Source organism: Macadamia integrifolia, chromosome 8 (genome assembly GCF_013358625.1).
Source record: "Macadamia integrifolia cultivar HAES 741 chromosome 8, SCU_Mint_v3, whole genome shotgun sequence".
Taxonomy (NCBI): Eukaryota; Viridiplantae; Streptophyta; class Magnoliopsida; order Proteales; family Proteaceae; genus Macadamia; species Macadamia integrifolia.
Window position 1 is genome coordinate 19,587,861 of NC_056564.1, and position 17,236 is coordinate 19,605,096.

General features: G+C 35.4%; 1 protein-coding gene across 2 annotated transcripts; it reads right to left on the reverse strand.

The window, feature by feature from the left end:
- Window positions 1-8,727: 8,727 nt before the first annotated feature.
- Window positions 8,728-10,841, reverse strand: LOC122087477 (25.3 kDa vesicle transport protein). 2 transcript variants are annotated; one of them, XM_042656630.1, is made up of 5 exons: window positions 10,468-10,841; window positions 10,200-10,360; window positions 9,493-9,624; window positions 9,319-9,386; window positions 8,728-9,076 (listed from the first exon to the last, which is right to left on the reverse strand). In XM_042656630.1, the coding sequence occupies exons 1-5, from the start codon at window positions 10,716-10,718 to the stop codon at window positions 8,978-8,980; spliced, it is 711 nt and encodes a 236-aa protein (XP_042512564.1). In that variant the 5' UTR covers window positions 10,719-10,841; the 3' UTR covers window positions 8,728-8,977. The 2 variants fall into 2 exon arrangements, with proteins under 2 accessions (XP_042512564.1, XP_042512563.1); XM_042656629.1 differs by having other exon boundaries at window positions 9,493-9,636; window positions 10,468-10,836.
- Between the last annotated feature and the right edge of the window lie 6,395 nt (window positions 10,842-17,236).

The window sequence follows — 17,236 nt, forward strand, 5'->3', positions numbered from 1 at the left end:
CTTTTCTTGTGATTATGATGTGAAAATTTAAAAAGGACTCGAGGTTGGTGTGGATTGAATTAGGTATATATATATATATAAAAAAAGTGGTGGCATGGTATGAAAAGAGTAGCGGTGATCCCTAAGTTGATAGCCAAAAAAGGATTTTGATATTTGTAAGGGACACTTGTCAGCTGACGGAAGCTAACAATGACCTGGCAGAACTGCTCTTCCGGGTCTTAACGTATTGGTCATTGTCAATCACAGCTTTCTATTGTATAAACAAATAATTTTAGGATAGTGATTGGATCACCATTGGGTGAGAACCTGAGATAGCTAGTAGGCTTGGTCACACTAATTGGGTAAAAATGCTTTTAAAAATTATTTATATATGTTGAGAGGAGGTTTTTTTAATGATCGGAGGGAAGGGTTTCTCATGCCACACCAATGGGTGGAAGTCGATTGATTTCGTTAGTAGAGGCAGGAGAGGGATTGTAAGAGAGCGAGGGTATCTGGTGCTGTGGAAAAACCATTTCCCATATTTTTTCTGTGAATAAATTAATATATTAAAAATTCAAAGAAATAGAAAATAATAGATTACAAGGAAAGATGCCACCAGTGGAAAGATGCCACCAATAGGTACTAGGCTTTGGACAAATAAAGAGAAAGTTAAAAGGATTAAAACATCAACCTTAGGGCTATTGGAGAGAATGAAAATATAATAATGAGTTCACACTAGGTTCTTCCCAAGAAGTGTCAGATTTTCCAATCAACTGAGCAAAGAAAATAATGGTCAAATCTAATTTAGTGATTCCTCTTCATACCCAAAGTTAAGACTAGTACTCGAGTGTCCTCCCAATCGAGTTCTTCCTCTTGTCGCTTTAACTTTGGCTTTTTTTCTATTTTTTTGATATGTTAAATTACGTCCTCAATATGCTTCATTTTGAGGTCTTCTTCTTTAGGGAGACAAACTAAAAAGAATATATGCCAATCCAAGATATGGAATGATTTTCCTTAATCAGACTTCAAATTTTCCCATAAAGAATGGGGTAATCATCCACATTTGCAACCCCATCGTCAATTGATTGATCCAAGTTATCAATCATCGAAATCTCAATGATGGTATCAAAATACTCTAGAGACTCACCGTAACCATGGCGAGGGACTGGTGAGAGGAGAAGGCTTCTTCTTCTTCTTCTTAATGACAAGTATTACTATAAATAAGTTACTCTTAGTGAATATTTTCTTTGCCCTATTAAGTTGATGATTAATGAATACTCTCTCTCTCTCTCTCTCTCTCTCTCTCTCTCTCTCTCTCTCTCTCTCTCTCTCTCTCTAAATTACTTCGTGCCATGAAATAATTCTTTCTAGAGTCACTTATTGGGTGTTTCCTGCCACCATAGGCTATGTTCCCAGAGAAGAAACACTCACGAAAAGAAATAGTTTCTAAGCCCTAGTTACACGCGTTTTCAAGACAAAAAAAGTATGGCTACTCTCCTTCGCATGGTGTTTACATCCTCTCCAAGGCTATAGTGTTCATCCTAGGATACCCTTGCAATCTTGCATACAATGGGGTCCAATGAGGAGGCATACGTGGGCATAAAAAGAGGATGGGTTTTTTAGGTTTCATACATGTAGGGGCATCATTTTGCCACCCTATGCGTCTGGGCACATGGTCCACCCGACCAAGGAGTGTTCGTTTTCTTTTTTATATATTAGTGGGAGGAATAAAATTTTCTTTTTCTTTATTTTCCTCGTTGACAATGCATAAAAGCAAAGGATTTTTATTTTCTTGGCTAGGAATGCAAAGGATCTTTCTACTCTACTAAATCAATTAAAAAAAATTGTTGGAGGGTAGAAAATGAAAACGATCTTAATATTATTTTTTTTTTGGTAAAGCGATCTTAATATTCAATGTGATAGTTTTAAACTTTTAATGATTGGAATAAACAACTCTGTCAAAAAATTTGGACATAAGTAGGCACTGATGGGAGAGTACGGACCACACTATGCAACATGAGGCATCCTTGCATATGAATGGACTTCCCATATTGCATATTTTTGTCTTTATTATAATTTTTTTTCTTTTATGGTGTGTATTTTGATTATTGAGAATATCTTATTGAATGTTGAAATTATTTTCCTAAATAAAAATGTGAGTATAGAACTATCAAGTTGTCAATTATAGTGTATCAAATTATAATTCAAATGGAATATGTACCCCTGCATACTTCTCTATATTTAATTAGGGATTAGAATTACATCTAACTGATGTCTCTATTTATTTGTATCTACGAAAATGCTTCTTAAATGTACTCAATTGTCAAGCACTATTAGCCTTTATCACATTATACCATGTTTTTTTTTAGAGGAAATAATTTGTTAATTAGTTTACTTTACATCGTTTTCCCTCTAAAAAAACCCCCCAAAAAAAAAATCTCAATTGTTTCAAGCTTTTTATTTTTGGTTGGTACTCCCAAAAATGCGACGAGGCGTGGCATGAGACTACGACTTGTATCTCACCACAGAGTGCTGTCAAGCAGTAAGAACCTAATTGACATCTCTAATTGTTTGTATAGACACAAATGCCTCTTAGATGTCATTTTAACTCTTAGACACTATCATTGTCTATCACATTATAATTTGTTAAATTTGCTTTACATCGTTTTCCCTTCTAAAAGATTCTAAAAAAAGACCCAATTGTTTTGAATTTTCTATTTTTAGTTGATTTTTCCTGAAATGCGTCAAGGCGTGGCATGAGACTATGACTTGGATCTGAAAACTACTTGATGCTCATGATTTCATATCGCATCTCACCCACTGACTCATAATAAATTTCCATATATAGGACATGTAATAGAGAGCTTGAAAATAAATGTGCGACTATGGAGGAAGTAGCTGACACTTATAGTTCAAGTAGTCAAGCAAAAAAAAAAATAGTTTATTGTCATGTAATCAGTTGATATAGACAAAAGATTGTTGCTTGATCATCACTAATATTCTAGAGAGCATTCATATGCAAAGATATATGATTGTTGCTTGATCATCACTAATATTCTAGAGAACATTGATATGCAATCAAATAATAGATCAGGATGGATTCATCATGAGTGAAAGAAAACTCGATCTTCTAATTCTAGGAGAACCTTCTTGGTAGGTGAATAGAACTTCCCAACTATATGGAATATGGGTTTAAGAATTTGTATGTATTCATAAATCTCCCCGAAGAGACAAGGGAATAAAAATCATAGAAGTCTAAGAACCTACCTACCATGAGGCAATCATGTAATCTAGGTTTTATTCCATAAACATATATAACAATAAGATTTCAATTTACAATTTACAATTCTACTAGTTCTCTCAAGGGAGGAAATCATTTGATTAGCGCAGATAAAACTTGTAAAACCAATATGGTCTTTGATTTTCTAAATATGGTCTTTGATTTAAATGACCTTAGTCTTGGCCCAGGCCTTGCTCCATCCAACCCCATATCAACTGGGACCGCCTCAGCCCATTTCCAGCCCATCAGACTTTGAACCAGGTTGGGTCGGTTTAAGTGAGGATTCGAATTTGTATATAGTTTTAAAGCTTCAATAATATTAAAACTTTGTTTCTTATCTATCTTTACGGTTTATATATGCTTCCTTATATTTTTACTTGTCATGGGTTCAAATTAATTTCCAAATCTCCAATTGTCAGTGAAAGCCACACCGGTAAGGATGTCAATCAGTCGTTTTGGTCTGGTTTTCAGCCAGACTGAACCAATTTCAGTCTGTTATTGGGCCAACCTGAAACCAAACCATTAAGAAACAATTTCATCTTTGATTGGTTTCTGTTTGGTTTGTTATCAGTTTGCCATTGTACTACCTACCACTGTGTTTGGTCCAATTCAGTTTTAGGTTTACAAGTATACGCAAGGAAATTAATGAGAAAATTTGGGGTTTCTTTTGTGTTTGTTTTCTTATCAGGTTAGCATCGATCTGGTCTCAGTTTTATATATCAGGTTCGGTTTCCACCGGTTCCATAAAATCAAAACCCAAAACCAGACCAATAAGGGTTTATTTCAATTCGGTCGGTGACTCTGTGCAGATATGATCCCACCCCATTCAAGTTGAATGGATTTTTGGGCCAAAGCCCAGCCCTCGGGGTAAAAACCCAGCCCAAGCTTGGAAATTTTTGTGCGTGGCGGAACCTGGATGAAAAGGGAGCCCAGTTGCAGAGTTGCTGTACTGAAACTTACATTATGTACATGTAAGCTAAGAAACTAGTTAGTACATTTTTTTTGCTGTGACCATGCGTGTCGGATGAACACTTACTGTTGCAGTTCTTAATCTCTATATCTGAAATGATCTCAAAAATTCACTAGAGTTCAGCTCTAAAGGAGAAGTTTTGTTTTTGCAGGAATGCTGTTATGGAAACTTCAGTCCGGAATCCGGATTGGCTTAAACAAATTTGCTTCCTATCTTCTGAAAATGAGTACTGAATTTTGGTGTGGGTGGGGGGAGGGGGATCAGAGCTTGGCATCCGGATCTCAAATTTGGAGAAATTAACTTATTTTCCAGTTATATGCTAGACATTTGAGGGGATTAAAGAAGGTTGGATGAAGGATCTGGAACACTGTAGGATTTGAAACTGACATAGCTTTCGTATTTTAGCTAAGGTCAAAAACGGGATGAATTATGATTCCCCAAGGCCTGATGATATTGATCTAAATATCAAAAGTGGACACTTACCTCTTTCAGTTCAAGCCTTTGTCAGAAGCTGGTGACACTTGATTTTGAGAAGCCCTGCTTGATCTGGAGAGAGAGATTATTGAGGTCAGCTGCTTTCAGACATCGCAGTTGTTTTTATACTTTTTATCTTACATGTCAATTGTTACTATGATATATTACATCTGACCTACAAATAACTAAGATTTATAAAATGACACTATATATAAAAAGGGAAGCATGATTAATGAACATACTGAACAGCCAAAGAAATGGTGATACTTTCTAGTCATTGCGGCCTCTAGGTTCCATGTCCAATTCATGATTGAAAATTCCAACTCTAAAGATCTGCAGATTCTTTCCGAGGCTGCTTGACAAATGAGAAACTCTAATCAATCTTTGATGCCATTCAAGGTTCAACTAGTCCATATGAGAATTGAAGAGATCCTTGGCAAGAATATTGTGCCATGATCTTCCTCTTTTGTAGATCAAAATTAGCTTGTTGATATCATCAGAGGGAGAAGCAGCAGAAGAAGCTGACCTGCCTAGTGCAATTGGTGAGGTTGTGGTGTGCAAAGCCCACACAGGAGGTCTCAAGTTCGAGTCTCCTGGCTGTTACCTTCCCCCTCCCCCCTTCTATAGTGTACCATCTAAGAAAAAAGCTTCTTGATATCATCAGGTCACCAACTAAGACCCTGATGTTTAAAACTTGTTTGATCCTCATAAAGCTAAAACCCTAGAATCACAAACCTCTTTTTGCTCAAGGTCCTACATTGATGTGCTTGAGTTCCAACTAGTTGTATTACAAGAAATTCTTTAATCCGCAGTGTCTCTGGTAAGTTATTCATTGTAAGTTGACCAACACTCTGGTGTCCATCTTGAGAATGAGTTGTAGTTCGTCACATGTTCTCCAACATAATTGTGCTATTTGCTATTTGATCACTGCCTAGCACTGTACACTGTTTTAAATGGTGATGATTTGGTTTGATACCTATTTCTCATTGATGCTTTGGTGCTATGTCACTTTCTTTTCCATAGAAACGTAGAATGGCTGATGAAACTGTTCTGTATACAACAATCAAATCAATTCTTTGGAAAGTGAGTACCAACAAGACTTTCCCCATCGGTTTTTGAGATTTGAAAAAAGAGTCTTCTTCACTGGAGCAGCAGCTTGTGGTGAATCAAGATGCAACCCTAGGTGGTGATTCCTAGGTTGGGTGGTGGTGAAGCCTCCCTTAGCCTTAGGTGGTGAAAGCAGGGCAACCATTCTCTTCTGTTCTTCAACTGCTATTCTGTCCGGCAAAGTCCATCAACCATCCTTTCACTGTCGTGGGTTTCTATTCAGGTAATATCAATACCACCTTAACATTTGATTGATTTACTGATGCTGTTCTTCAAGTTCTGATATGTTTCTACTCTATTAGAGTGTCTGCGATAGGTCAGTGGGCAGCATCGTCGTCTCTTTTTTCAGTCTTGATTTACAAAAATTAACCATCTATTTTGTTGAGATTTGAGTATGATATTCCGTTCCCTGTCTGTTCCCTTCTGGAGCCCATCAGAATGCCGGATTGGAAGTTATGGTTAACCTCTCTAGTCAATAATTTCTGTTTTTCTGTACTTCCTATTTTCTGATTCTGATTGTTTCTCCATAGCCCCCATTGGATGAACCTGGAATTTCAGGCATTCAATTAACCATATAGGGCCTTCCCTCGACCTGACTTTGGATACCATATATGAACTCCGGATCTGGAGTTATTTGAGTATCACCTTCTGTGTCTTGCTTTCTAATTCTGTTCAAGGAGTTTTCTGCAGATCAGTCCATTGGATCAGCAACATCTTTAGAGCATATACCAGTAGGAGTCTTACTCCATTTGACCTGGTTTACAACCACACCTGACTGCAGGTTAAGTTTATTGAATTTAATTCACCCAAAAAAAAAAAAGTTTATTCAATTTCTTATATTCTGTTCTGTTTTCTTATTGTTCTGCTCACTGTGATTCTATCCTGTGGTATTGTGGCCATTAATCTATCTTCAGGTTAATGTACTTCATCAGAACTATAGCCCATGGTTGGAGAATAGAAAACCCCAACCAATAGGCAGCAAAGATATACAGTGTAATTACAAGTATGCCCCTATTAAGTAAAGACCAACAATAGGCAATAAGGAAGCAATACAAAAGACAATAAGAAATAAAACTTTTACACTCCCCCTCAAGCTAAGCTAAAATATATATATATATATATATATATATATCCAACTTGAAACAACCAAAACATAAATAACCAGCATAAGCTCCAGCTTGAAAAAAAAACTATATCAGAGTAGAAAGGCCAGTGGCCAACAACCACATCCAGACATGTGGCAAATAAAAGAACCGCATTATCAGCAACAGATAGAAATTTTCAAATAAGAAGAAATCCAGATAGCAACAAACAATATAAGCTGTAGTTAATACCGCCGCAGGCCACAAGATAGCAGCAGACAAAGACAAAGAATTCATCACTGCATGCCAGAAAACGTCAATAACAGGCCAACAAATAGCAGTAGTAGAAAATGAAGAACTCATTTCTATATGAAGAATTCATCATTGCAGGCCAGAAAACAACAACGGCAGTAAAAGCCCAGAAAAAAGCATCAGCAAAAATATTCAAATAGAACTCTAGGCAGATAAGAAATCTTTGATAAGAAGAAATACAGGAAAATAAGAAATCTTCAATATAAAGAAACCTACTATCAGGATTTAGAGTATATCAGTCCATATTGTATCGGTATCAGTGGGTATCGATATGATACTATCGTGTATCGTATCGGAATCTTCAAAAGGGTTACTAAAATGATCCGTTTAAAATATAGGTATGTTCGTATCGGTATCGGTGGGTATCAATACGATACGCGATACCAATACTTTAAACCTTGTCCACGATAACAAGTCTTCAAGGAGAAGAAAAAAATAAATCTTCAATAAGAAGACAGGCAAATAACCTTCAATAAGATAATAGCCAGGGAAATAATCTTCAATAAGATAATAGCCAGGCAAATGATCTTCACTAGGAAGACAGGCAAATAATCTTATTATAGAGAAATTTTCATAACTCCCAACATCTCCATTCTCCCCCTCACATGTAGCAGTACACGTGGATAAAAAACATAAAGGAGGAATCCTCTATCAAACCAGAGGTCAGATTGGTCAAATTACAGTCTAACACTCCTCTTAGGGCAGAAATTACGGTTCAGAATCAGGCTATGTAAACCGCAGCAAAAGGAATCCTCAATGAAATACCACGAGAAAGCATATCAAGTAACCAAGTAGGAAAATACATCTAACCAAGCCTTCACACAGCAGCAACACATATTGTAAGTGAAACCACAGCCATTAGCAACATATTAATAACTGGCAGTACAGATTTCATGCCGCAAGAAGAGAACGAACTTCAGAAAATTGAGCTGCAGACAACAGGAAAGTGTACTTCCTATTCTAGACCACATAAAGAAATATGATATACCAGTCACTATTATCAACAATGGGGGAGAATATCAATTGTGGATCAAGGAATAAACCATAATCAGTAACCGAAGGGCAAAGAACAGGGGATAAACATCAAGCCAGCAAATCCGCTGGGAAGAAAAACAGGGCAGAATAGGTGCAAAACTCAAGATCAACCAATCTGATATGAGTCAAATTTTGATTGAGTCCTTTTATCAGTCAGAATCTGTGCCCAAAATTTCAGGACTAGATGCAGTTGGAGGAGGTGAGAGACCTCAGGTTTGTTGTCCAGTTTATTAACCTTCTCTCCCCCACCCTCCCCCCCCCCCCCCCAAAAAAAAAAAATCTTCTTTCCCTCATCCCATTCCAATGGTTTCTCATTTTCTTGGGATGGTTTCTGTTGAAGGTGCATTACTTTAGCTTTAATCAATGTGTTGTTATTTAAATGAAGAAAAGCATTAACAAGTCATTTTCATCAGTCCTAGTATATGACAATGACTTCCACCATGTATCCTCATCCAGAATAATTGGTTAATGTACTATAATGATGAAGGTATTGATAACTGACCATGAATTTCATTCCACAAATGTGCCTCACTAGGCATAGTACACTTCTTACAAATCAATTGACCTCATGTATGTCCCCAATGTTACATGGAATTACAGGTTTCATTTGACATCTTCCAAGTTTCCTCCCAAAACATGAAGTTGTATCTTTCAGTATCCTGGCTTTGTAACAAAAAATTCAAAGGAAATATGTCATCTTTTCCTCCAATGCTTCTCTGATTGGGAAGATTTCATGAACTAAAAGACATTATACTCTGAGAGGATGATGTAGCTCCATAGGAGGACAATGGAAACAAGAAGAATGATGGTAATAGGTGTCCACTTCAAGGCAATCACCTGTGTATGAAAATTATTCAAATTAGCATAGAGAAGGGGAAAAATATACTTTGCAGTTTATGCTATTTTCTTTACATTGCAGTAATGATAGGCAAATCTTGGCCATGATCTACTACTGCCCCTGGTGGACACATGGTCCAAGGACAAGTTAAGCGTTTATAATTCTCTTTAACATGCTAAATTTTGGTTTGCTCAGTTGAATAGCACTGGAGAACAACAATATAAATTGTCAATAACTCTACCTCAAGACAAGGAGAACACCATATGGAGGATACAGTACCAGAGCTCAACAACACTTTCTGTAAAATCTCTGACCATACAGGAAACTACAACTTGTTAGATTACAACCTTAAAAATGAAACTTCCATATGAACAGAAAAGTCTTTGAAAAGAAAATGGAAGCAAAGAAAATCTACCTGAATTCCGTTTATTTTCAATGATCTTGGAGATGTCTTCTGTCATTATATCTAGTTCTTGTCGACGATTAGCATTTAGCTTAGATAGATTCGCTTGCGTTCTTGCGTCTAAATATTGTTTCCTAATATTCCCTATCACAGTATCTGCCCACAAATATTAGAGTAGACAAAAGACAACCATATTGACATCTTTATGGCAAGTTCAACATTCTAGACGTAATATTGACCTCAAATGCCGTTTAATTTGATCTAAGGTCACATTATCAAGGCCCATGTTTCAATCTGAAACATACACAACTGCAGCTTGATTTAGAATGAGTTAGAATGCCTGACAGCCTGAGGAACCAAATATTAGTGATTCCCTGGGTCTGCTTGGGTGATATGTATGGTTGGTAATGCACAGCTAACACACCCACCACAGGTAAACACAGCTAAGGGATTTTTGCGAAACGCAAAAGCATCAGTGACACTCACCAAACACAGCCTTAACAAGTGGTTAATAAGTGGTTATTCACATCTAGCAAGAAGACCCATATTCTGTTTAAGGAAAATTATAACCTCATAGATCTGTGAGCCTCACAGTATGATCACTTCTCAGAAATTCTATCCCTCTATTTTTCTTATCCCGGTCCTTTTTCTTTTTTTTTCCAAAATAGGGCTTACAAGCAGGATAAACTGGAATGGAATTCATAGATAAGTAAGCTTACCGAATCTAATGAAGCTGTAAGGTCTGGAAATTGTCTCTACAATTCTGGGTTCCACCTTTCCCAGCTCTCTCTGTAAATCCTGCAAATAATGAAAAGCTAATTTTCTTGGGTATGATGATTCGCACAACGTGCTATAGCAGAACCCATTATCGACCAAGAAGCTTTAGCATCAGCAAAATTAAGGAAAATGCAGTGGGGATATGGGGAACAAATATGAAAGATAAAATGTAGGAGTTTACAATAAAATGGAAAGATAGAAAAAGGATACTAGAAGCAATAATGGTCAATGCGAATGGACATCTTTGAAGGTGAGAGGACTCCCCTAGAAATTTCTTTGAGTATGAACTCTCCCTGCTGCTTGTAGAACAACATATTATCATTCTCTTCATTCACGTAGCGAGGGCCTTGGGCAATAGGTAACCCATCACTCACTCTCCCGACTATGGTTAGCTTAACCATTTCACCACAAAGAACGACCAAAGGGACTCTGTTCCTCTGTTTTTTTTTTGGTAGAAACATGGTTCCTCTGGTTTATATCGCAAAAAGGTTTGAGACAGAAAGGGAAGCAACTGAGACAATGAAAGACCTTAATGACGAAGATATCCCTTGGGTCTTGAAAGGAAAACCTTGGGAGGTGGAGAAAAGATGGAGAAACCACGCAGAGAGGCTTTAGAGAGACGCTTTTTTTTTTTGGGAAATTTACTATTACTCTTCAAAATTTGAACTATATTTACTAAAAACCCCGTACTTTTTTCTTTTGTCCGATATTCTTTTGCTTTTGGATTTTTACATCTTTTTCTCCTCTATTCTTTTTAAATACCCAAAATACCTCTTTTTTTTCACGTGATAACTTATTGATCATTCTTCAAATTGATTGGTTCAAAAATTACTTTTATTGAACCAAGAACGAGCAAGCAATTGATTACTCCATTTTTAATGCGATCAGTTCAAAAATTGCATAAAATGGAATATGTGGTTAATTATTTTTAGAATTATGTTTGAATGCATTAGTACCGAGTTATATAAAGATATATACTTATTTATTTATTCTTTTATTTTTTGTCCCATCCGCCAAAGTATTCTATCTAGTCATTGGAATTGAGATCGTATCGATTTATGATCTTTGGATTGGGTTCAATCTTGATCAGTTCCGATTCTATCAATTTGAATCGATCAAATCACTTTGGACAGGATTGGATTGGGCTGATTTACCATTTAATATATATATATATATATATATTTATATTACTTTCCTACCTTTGGGTAGTATCAGTGGATTAGTATCAGATTGGTCAAAACTTAGGATCAGTCTCGAGTCTCGACCGATATCAATCCAGTTCATATAGTTATATTTTCTAAACCATGGTCTCAGCCTATATTTAATGAGGTCGGTATAAATCTCAATGGTACATTCAATAGGAAAATTTGATTTAATTGATGAAATTGCCCATACCTGATTGACATCGGACAATACCAATCCCCAAACCATTATGATACCAATCCATTGGTTCAAGGGAGAAAAAAAAGTAAAAAACTGAATATCTTAAATAAAAGTAAAATTGTCCAATTCAAAGCCAATTTTGATATATTTAGATGGGTATTGATCCTGATCCAATGCCCAATATTAGAATCATTGGCCAAGATCAATAATGATATGGGGCTCTTCTACGACACAGCAGAGATGGCAAAACACCCCAAATAGCTTGGAGCACCTCGAGGCATGCCGCATGCGTCGTTGGGTCCATGCCTAGGTGCTCCAGGCCATCAAATGTAAGTTACTACCATTGTCGCACTATAGAGGAAAAACATAATTTAAAAAGAATATATATATATATATATATATATTATTGTGAAAAAACTACATTGTTATTGGGAGGAGTGAGTTTCACCCAACATTTTCTTTTTTGGCTCGATAAAGCAAATTTTTAATCCGTCATATTAAAAATGGAGTAACCAGTTGTTTATTCTTTCTTGGTTCAATAAAAGCAATTTTTGAACCACCCAATTTGAAAAATGGTCAATAGATTATTAGGTGAAAACGAGGGATATTCTGGGTATTTAAAAAGAACAATGGATAAAGGGATGTACAAGTCCAAAGGCAGGGAGTATCAGAAAAGAAAAATAAATAAATAAATAAGGGAGTTTTAGTAAATATAGGCCAAATATAGGGGAGTGATAGTAAATCCCCCTTATTAATTTTTTTTGTTAAACTGATTGGTTCAAAAATGGTTTGAACCAACTCACTAACTTTAGCAACCAAATAAAAATGGTCAGAATTTTGTCAGTTTCTTGTTTGAAAAAAAAAACAAAGGGAAGAATCAGAAGCTTTTATATTTTATTGGTTGAGAAGAAGACATATTTTCTTTGCAAATTTCCTTATGAAGCAATGCGGGAAGACAACTGTGTGTGTGTATTAATGGGATTTGAGATTTTGGTTTTACCTTTCTTGCAATATTTTGGGAAACGTTTTACTTGTAAAAAAAAATAAAAAAGGGAAAGGAGGGGGTGGGGTAACAGTTCAATGGGCAGCAAAATCAAATGAAGCTAGAGAGGAATAAGCAAAATCATAGCCAAACTTTATTTACTCTTCCCAATATTATCTCAGCTTCGTCCTTCCATTTTACTTTAGTTTCTTGGGGTTCCACTAACTATTGGCTTCTACTATTCTTATGAGAAAGACAACTGGACTCTTGTAAAGGTAATACATTTCTTACACTTCTTCATGGATATGGGGTTTTCTATTTTCTTCCATCAGATTTCTATTTCTACCCTTCTTCCCCAATTTTTCTATTTTGGATTGAACATCGGGTATAAATTGTTCAGCAAAATAACCTTTTTTCGCATTTGTTATCAATACATAAAAAATTGCCTTGAATGTTGGAAATTTGAAATAATAAAGGGAGCTTCATGAGCTGCCATGGGCAAATGCCAAAAGCCGATCCTCTTAGAGCTTCAATTGAGAAAATAATTGTGAAAAGAGGGAGCAACCTGCCAAACAATGATTCCAATCACATAAAAAAAAAAAAAAATTAAGGGAGGTAGAATCAATACTTTACCGAGGTCCCATCCCTCCATTAGAGAGTGACAGCGTGGCATGTTTTGAAGCTATCAATTTGCAAAAAGTCTAATTTGGGAATTAAAAAAAAAAAAAGGGAGAAAGAGATGTAAAAATCCAAAAGCATGAAAGTATCAAGAAAAAGTAAAAGGTAAGGAAATTTTAATAAATATAGGCTAGTTGTAGGGGAGTGATAGTAAATTCTCCCTCCCTCCCTCCTCCTCATTTTTTTTTTTTTTGGTAATTAGAAAGACACGGTTTGAACCATTGAATAAAGGCTAAAGGGGAATCTTCATACTTTCTTGTTTTAAATTTCTTCTTTTTTCCCCCTTTACCATTTTTTTTTTTTTCATCTCTTACTTTATATAGGGATAATTAAAGAGAATCTTCATTTTATTTTGTATTCTAAAAGTTTCATGCTTTCCTTGTTAGTTATTCACTCTATGGGTGGAATACTGGAATTTTGTTATGTGATTCGGTATTGTATTCCTCTTCTTGGTGTTTAGCAATATATTCCTCTTCTTGGTGGTTGTACTTCGAGCTCGTCTTTTACCCCCTTGAAAATTCAAGGTTTTCTATAGTTTAAAATGCCTTTATTTGTGTGATTGAAGTGGCCAATATATGTATCACCCAAAAAAAAAGGAGAGGATATGCAGTTTTTGTCTCTTGTGTTTCATGAAAAAAACCTTAGCAATTAAAAAAAATAAATAACTATCATTTTTTCATAATTATATGAGCCTGAATAGCAATTGATAATTACATTAAGTGATAAAAGGCAAGAAACTTGTTTGCTAAAAAATGGAAATTAAAATCCAAAATATCTGTCACATTTATCAACCATCTCTCCAAGTCATATCCACATATGAAAGCATGTTAGCTAGAATCTTTGCAAATGATCTCCACGTATGTAAACTTGTTAGCTAAAAAATGGAAATTAAAATCCAAAATATCTGTCACGTTTATCAACCATCTCTCCAAGTCATATCCACATATGAAAGCACGTTAGCTAGAAAATGGCAATAAAAATTAAAATATACACATATTTTTTTTAATAATAAATTCTTATCTCTCTTTTTTTTTTTATGAGTTTTTTTTCTTATTTTTTACACGAAAAATGGTATGCTACTAGAATGCAATATATACATATTTCTATGTTAATAAATTTTTTTTAACGAAACTGATAAATATATAAGTTTTAATTAATGTGCAAAGTTTTATAAGAGAACTTGCTTCAATCTTAATGTGACAAATTTCAATGACAAAGATGAATACTTTAGAAAAATTACAAATGAAACTATGCAATATATGCATGAAAATGCATCTTATTACACAGTATGGTTCATACAATCCCCTTGGATGCTAGATGTATCAAAATTTTCTAACAATGTACTGTTTGGTCATTGAAACTATTGTAATAAATGTTGATATTATATTTTTATTTAGTAGTATCTCCTATAATGTTATAGAAAATTATTTATATATTTATTTTTTAGGTAAATGTTCCCTAAGCTATAAGTATGGAGAACCCACTAATTAGGGGTATTGGTTATAGTTTTTGTCGATAGGAGGTAGGAAACGAGACAATAACAAAAAGATAACCATACAGAAATGAGTAGTTTGTTAAGCTTTCGCTAACATCTCATAGATACTTTTCCCATTTAGTTGAACTCAAATTGTCTGTGGTTGGTAGCGAGTGGCAGTGAGGATCCAACGGCTGGGGGGCCTGGCATGCACCCCAGTTGACTGATGCCCACTGCCACTCATTACCTCCCCACGGAGGATTTTTGTGCCATTTATTTATATTTTACAGGTAATGATCATTTTTTTCTCAATACAACATATACAGAATTATGTAAAGAAAGGAAAAAAAAAAAAAGAATTTATACAAATAGTTAATGCAAAAGTTTTAATTAACGGCGAAATTTTTTCATACCTACTAAAGTAAGTGGCCTGTTTGAATGCTTGTGGAACTATACATTTTTTTAGCCTATAATTACAAACTATGTAATGTGAGAACCTACTATAGTACTGCTAGAGGTGCAACAGGGCTAAGTTGGGTTGGGCTTCTTAAAATCCTAGCCCAACCCTGAGTCCCTTTAACGAGGCCCAAACCAGCTCTAACCTTGACTCAGGGTCTCAAAACTTCAACCTAAACCCAACCCTTAAGGTTTCAGCCCAACCCTTACCCGTCATGATTTTTCAGGATCAGGTCGGGATGACCTTTATTGACCCTGACCATGACCTTGGTTTGGCATCAAGAGCCGGATATACCCTATTTTTTTAAAAAGTAAGAGAGATTTTTGTTTTTTTTTAGTAAAAAAACAAGAGAGATTGATGAGAAAATACTTTAGGGGTTTTGAGGTGTCAATGACTAAATGTCAACCAATATATAAAATTATGTTAATATCATGCTTAATCTCATGGTCACAATCAGAATCAACATCAGAGGGCAAAAATCAGGGCCAAAAGTCAGGGTAAAAACATCAGGGCCGAGTTCAGGGCAGCTTGGGCGGGCCAAAGACATCAACCTTTACCCACCCTGACCCTAAGTCAGGGTCGGGCTAGCCCTCAGGGCCAAAATTTTCAGGGCGGGCCAAGGGTGGGTTCGGGCAGTCAGGGCCAAACTTGCACATTTAAGTACTGCAAGCCATCTATTTTATAAGAATGAACACTTATAAAAAACAATTGTCAAACTAAACCATCGACTTAAGTAAATCGTTAAACTAAGACATATTCTCTTAATTTATCGTGTTAGAGTTTATAATAATAATAAAATAAATAAATAAATAAAAGAGAGAGAGAGATAAGTATTACCTTAGATCAAAATTATCCTAAGATAAATGGTGATAAGGAAGGGAAAGAAAAAACTAATAGATAATTAATTTTGGCATGCATTATCGAAATAGATTATGAAAACTCATTATTCTTTACTTTGTTTTTTTTTGTTCACTTCATAATGTATCATAGACCCAAAATTTATTATGAAATTGTATACCAAATACAGTCTTAACGGAAGGTAGATTTTTAACATCTTGAAAACATTAAGGCTCCATTTGGTTGTAAGTGAAATTTAAGGAAAGGGAAGGAAAGGGCTCCATACTTAATTAAGAAATTTTGGCATTATTACCCCATATGAACGTATCACTAACTCCAAATAATTTCATATTTGGTTATTAAATTTCTTTTTACTTTACATTTAAAACCACTTATAATAAAATGTAAAATAAATACTACGTGTAAAATGTATTATTACTAAATTCAAGTAGTTTATAGAATCACATGGGATGACATGAGAGTAATGATTGAAAAAAAAAAAAAACACATTTTTAAATTGAAAGATTAAGAAAAAAAAATTTGAAGATTTCGCATCCTTTCCTTTAAATTTCACTTTCAATCAAACATAACCTAAAGCATTACCAAAAAAAAAAAGAGTAATTTAAAGGAGCTATCACGAGTTATATAAAATACCAGGGAACCTTTAGCAATTAAAGACACTATGTAGTCATGCGGCTACAGCCTACAGGCTAGGGGTGTCAACTGGTTGGGCCGGTTCGGTTTCGATCAGGCTTAATCGGGCTTAAAGACTTTTAAAGGCTGCATCGTGTCCGCCCATTTAACTAATCAGGCTTAGTTAGTGAGGGCACAATACACTTTATATTCGGTCGGTCGGTCTCGGGCTATACTCGAGCTATTAAAATCAAGCCTTAATCGGGTTTTAGTCGGGCCTTAGCCGGCCATAGACATGTTTAATGTTAAACGGGCGTAACCTAACCGGTTTTTAAACGGTCCTTCTTTAATATGATTGAGCAACGACGCAGTGACAGACAATGGGGTTTGGTTTCCTATTTTTCATTGTCTAAATCTGGTTGTGGCTATTCTTGTATTTGTTTTAGTTTGGTTGTTTCTTAATCCAGGAGTATCATGATAAAAATGAAGTGCAGGAGAAATAGACCGGTCTCGGTATCTTACAACCGGTATATCA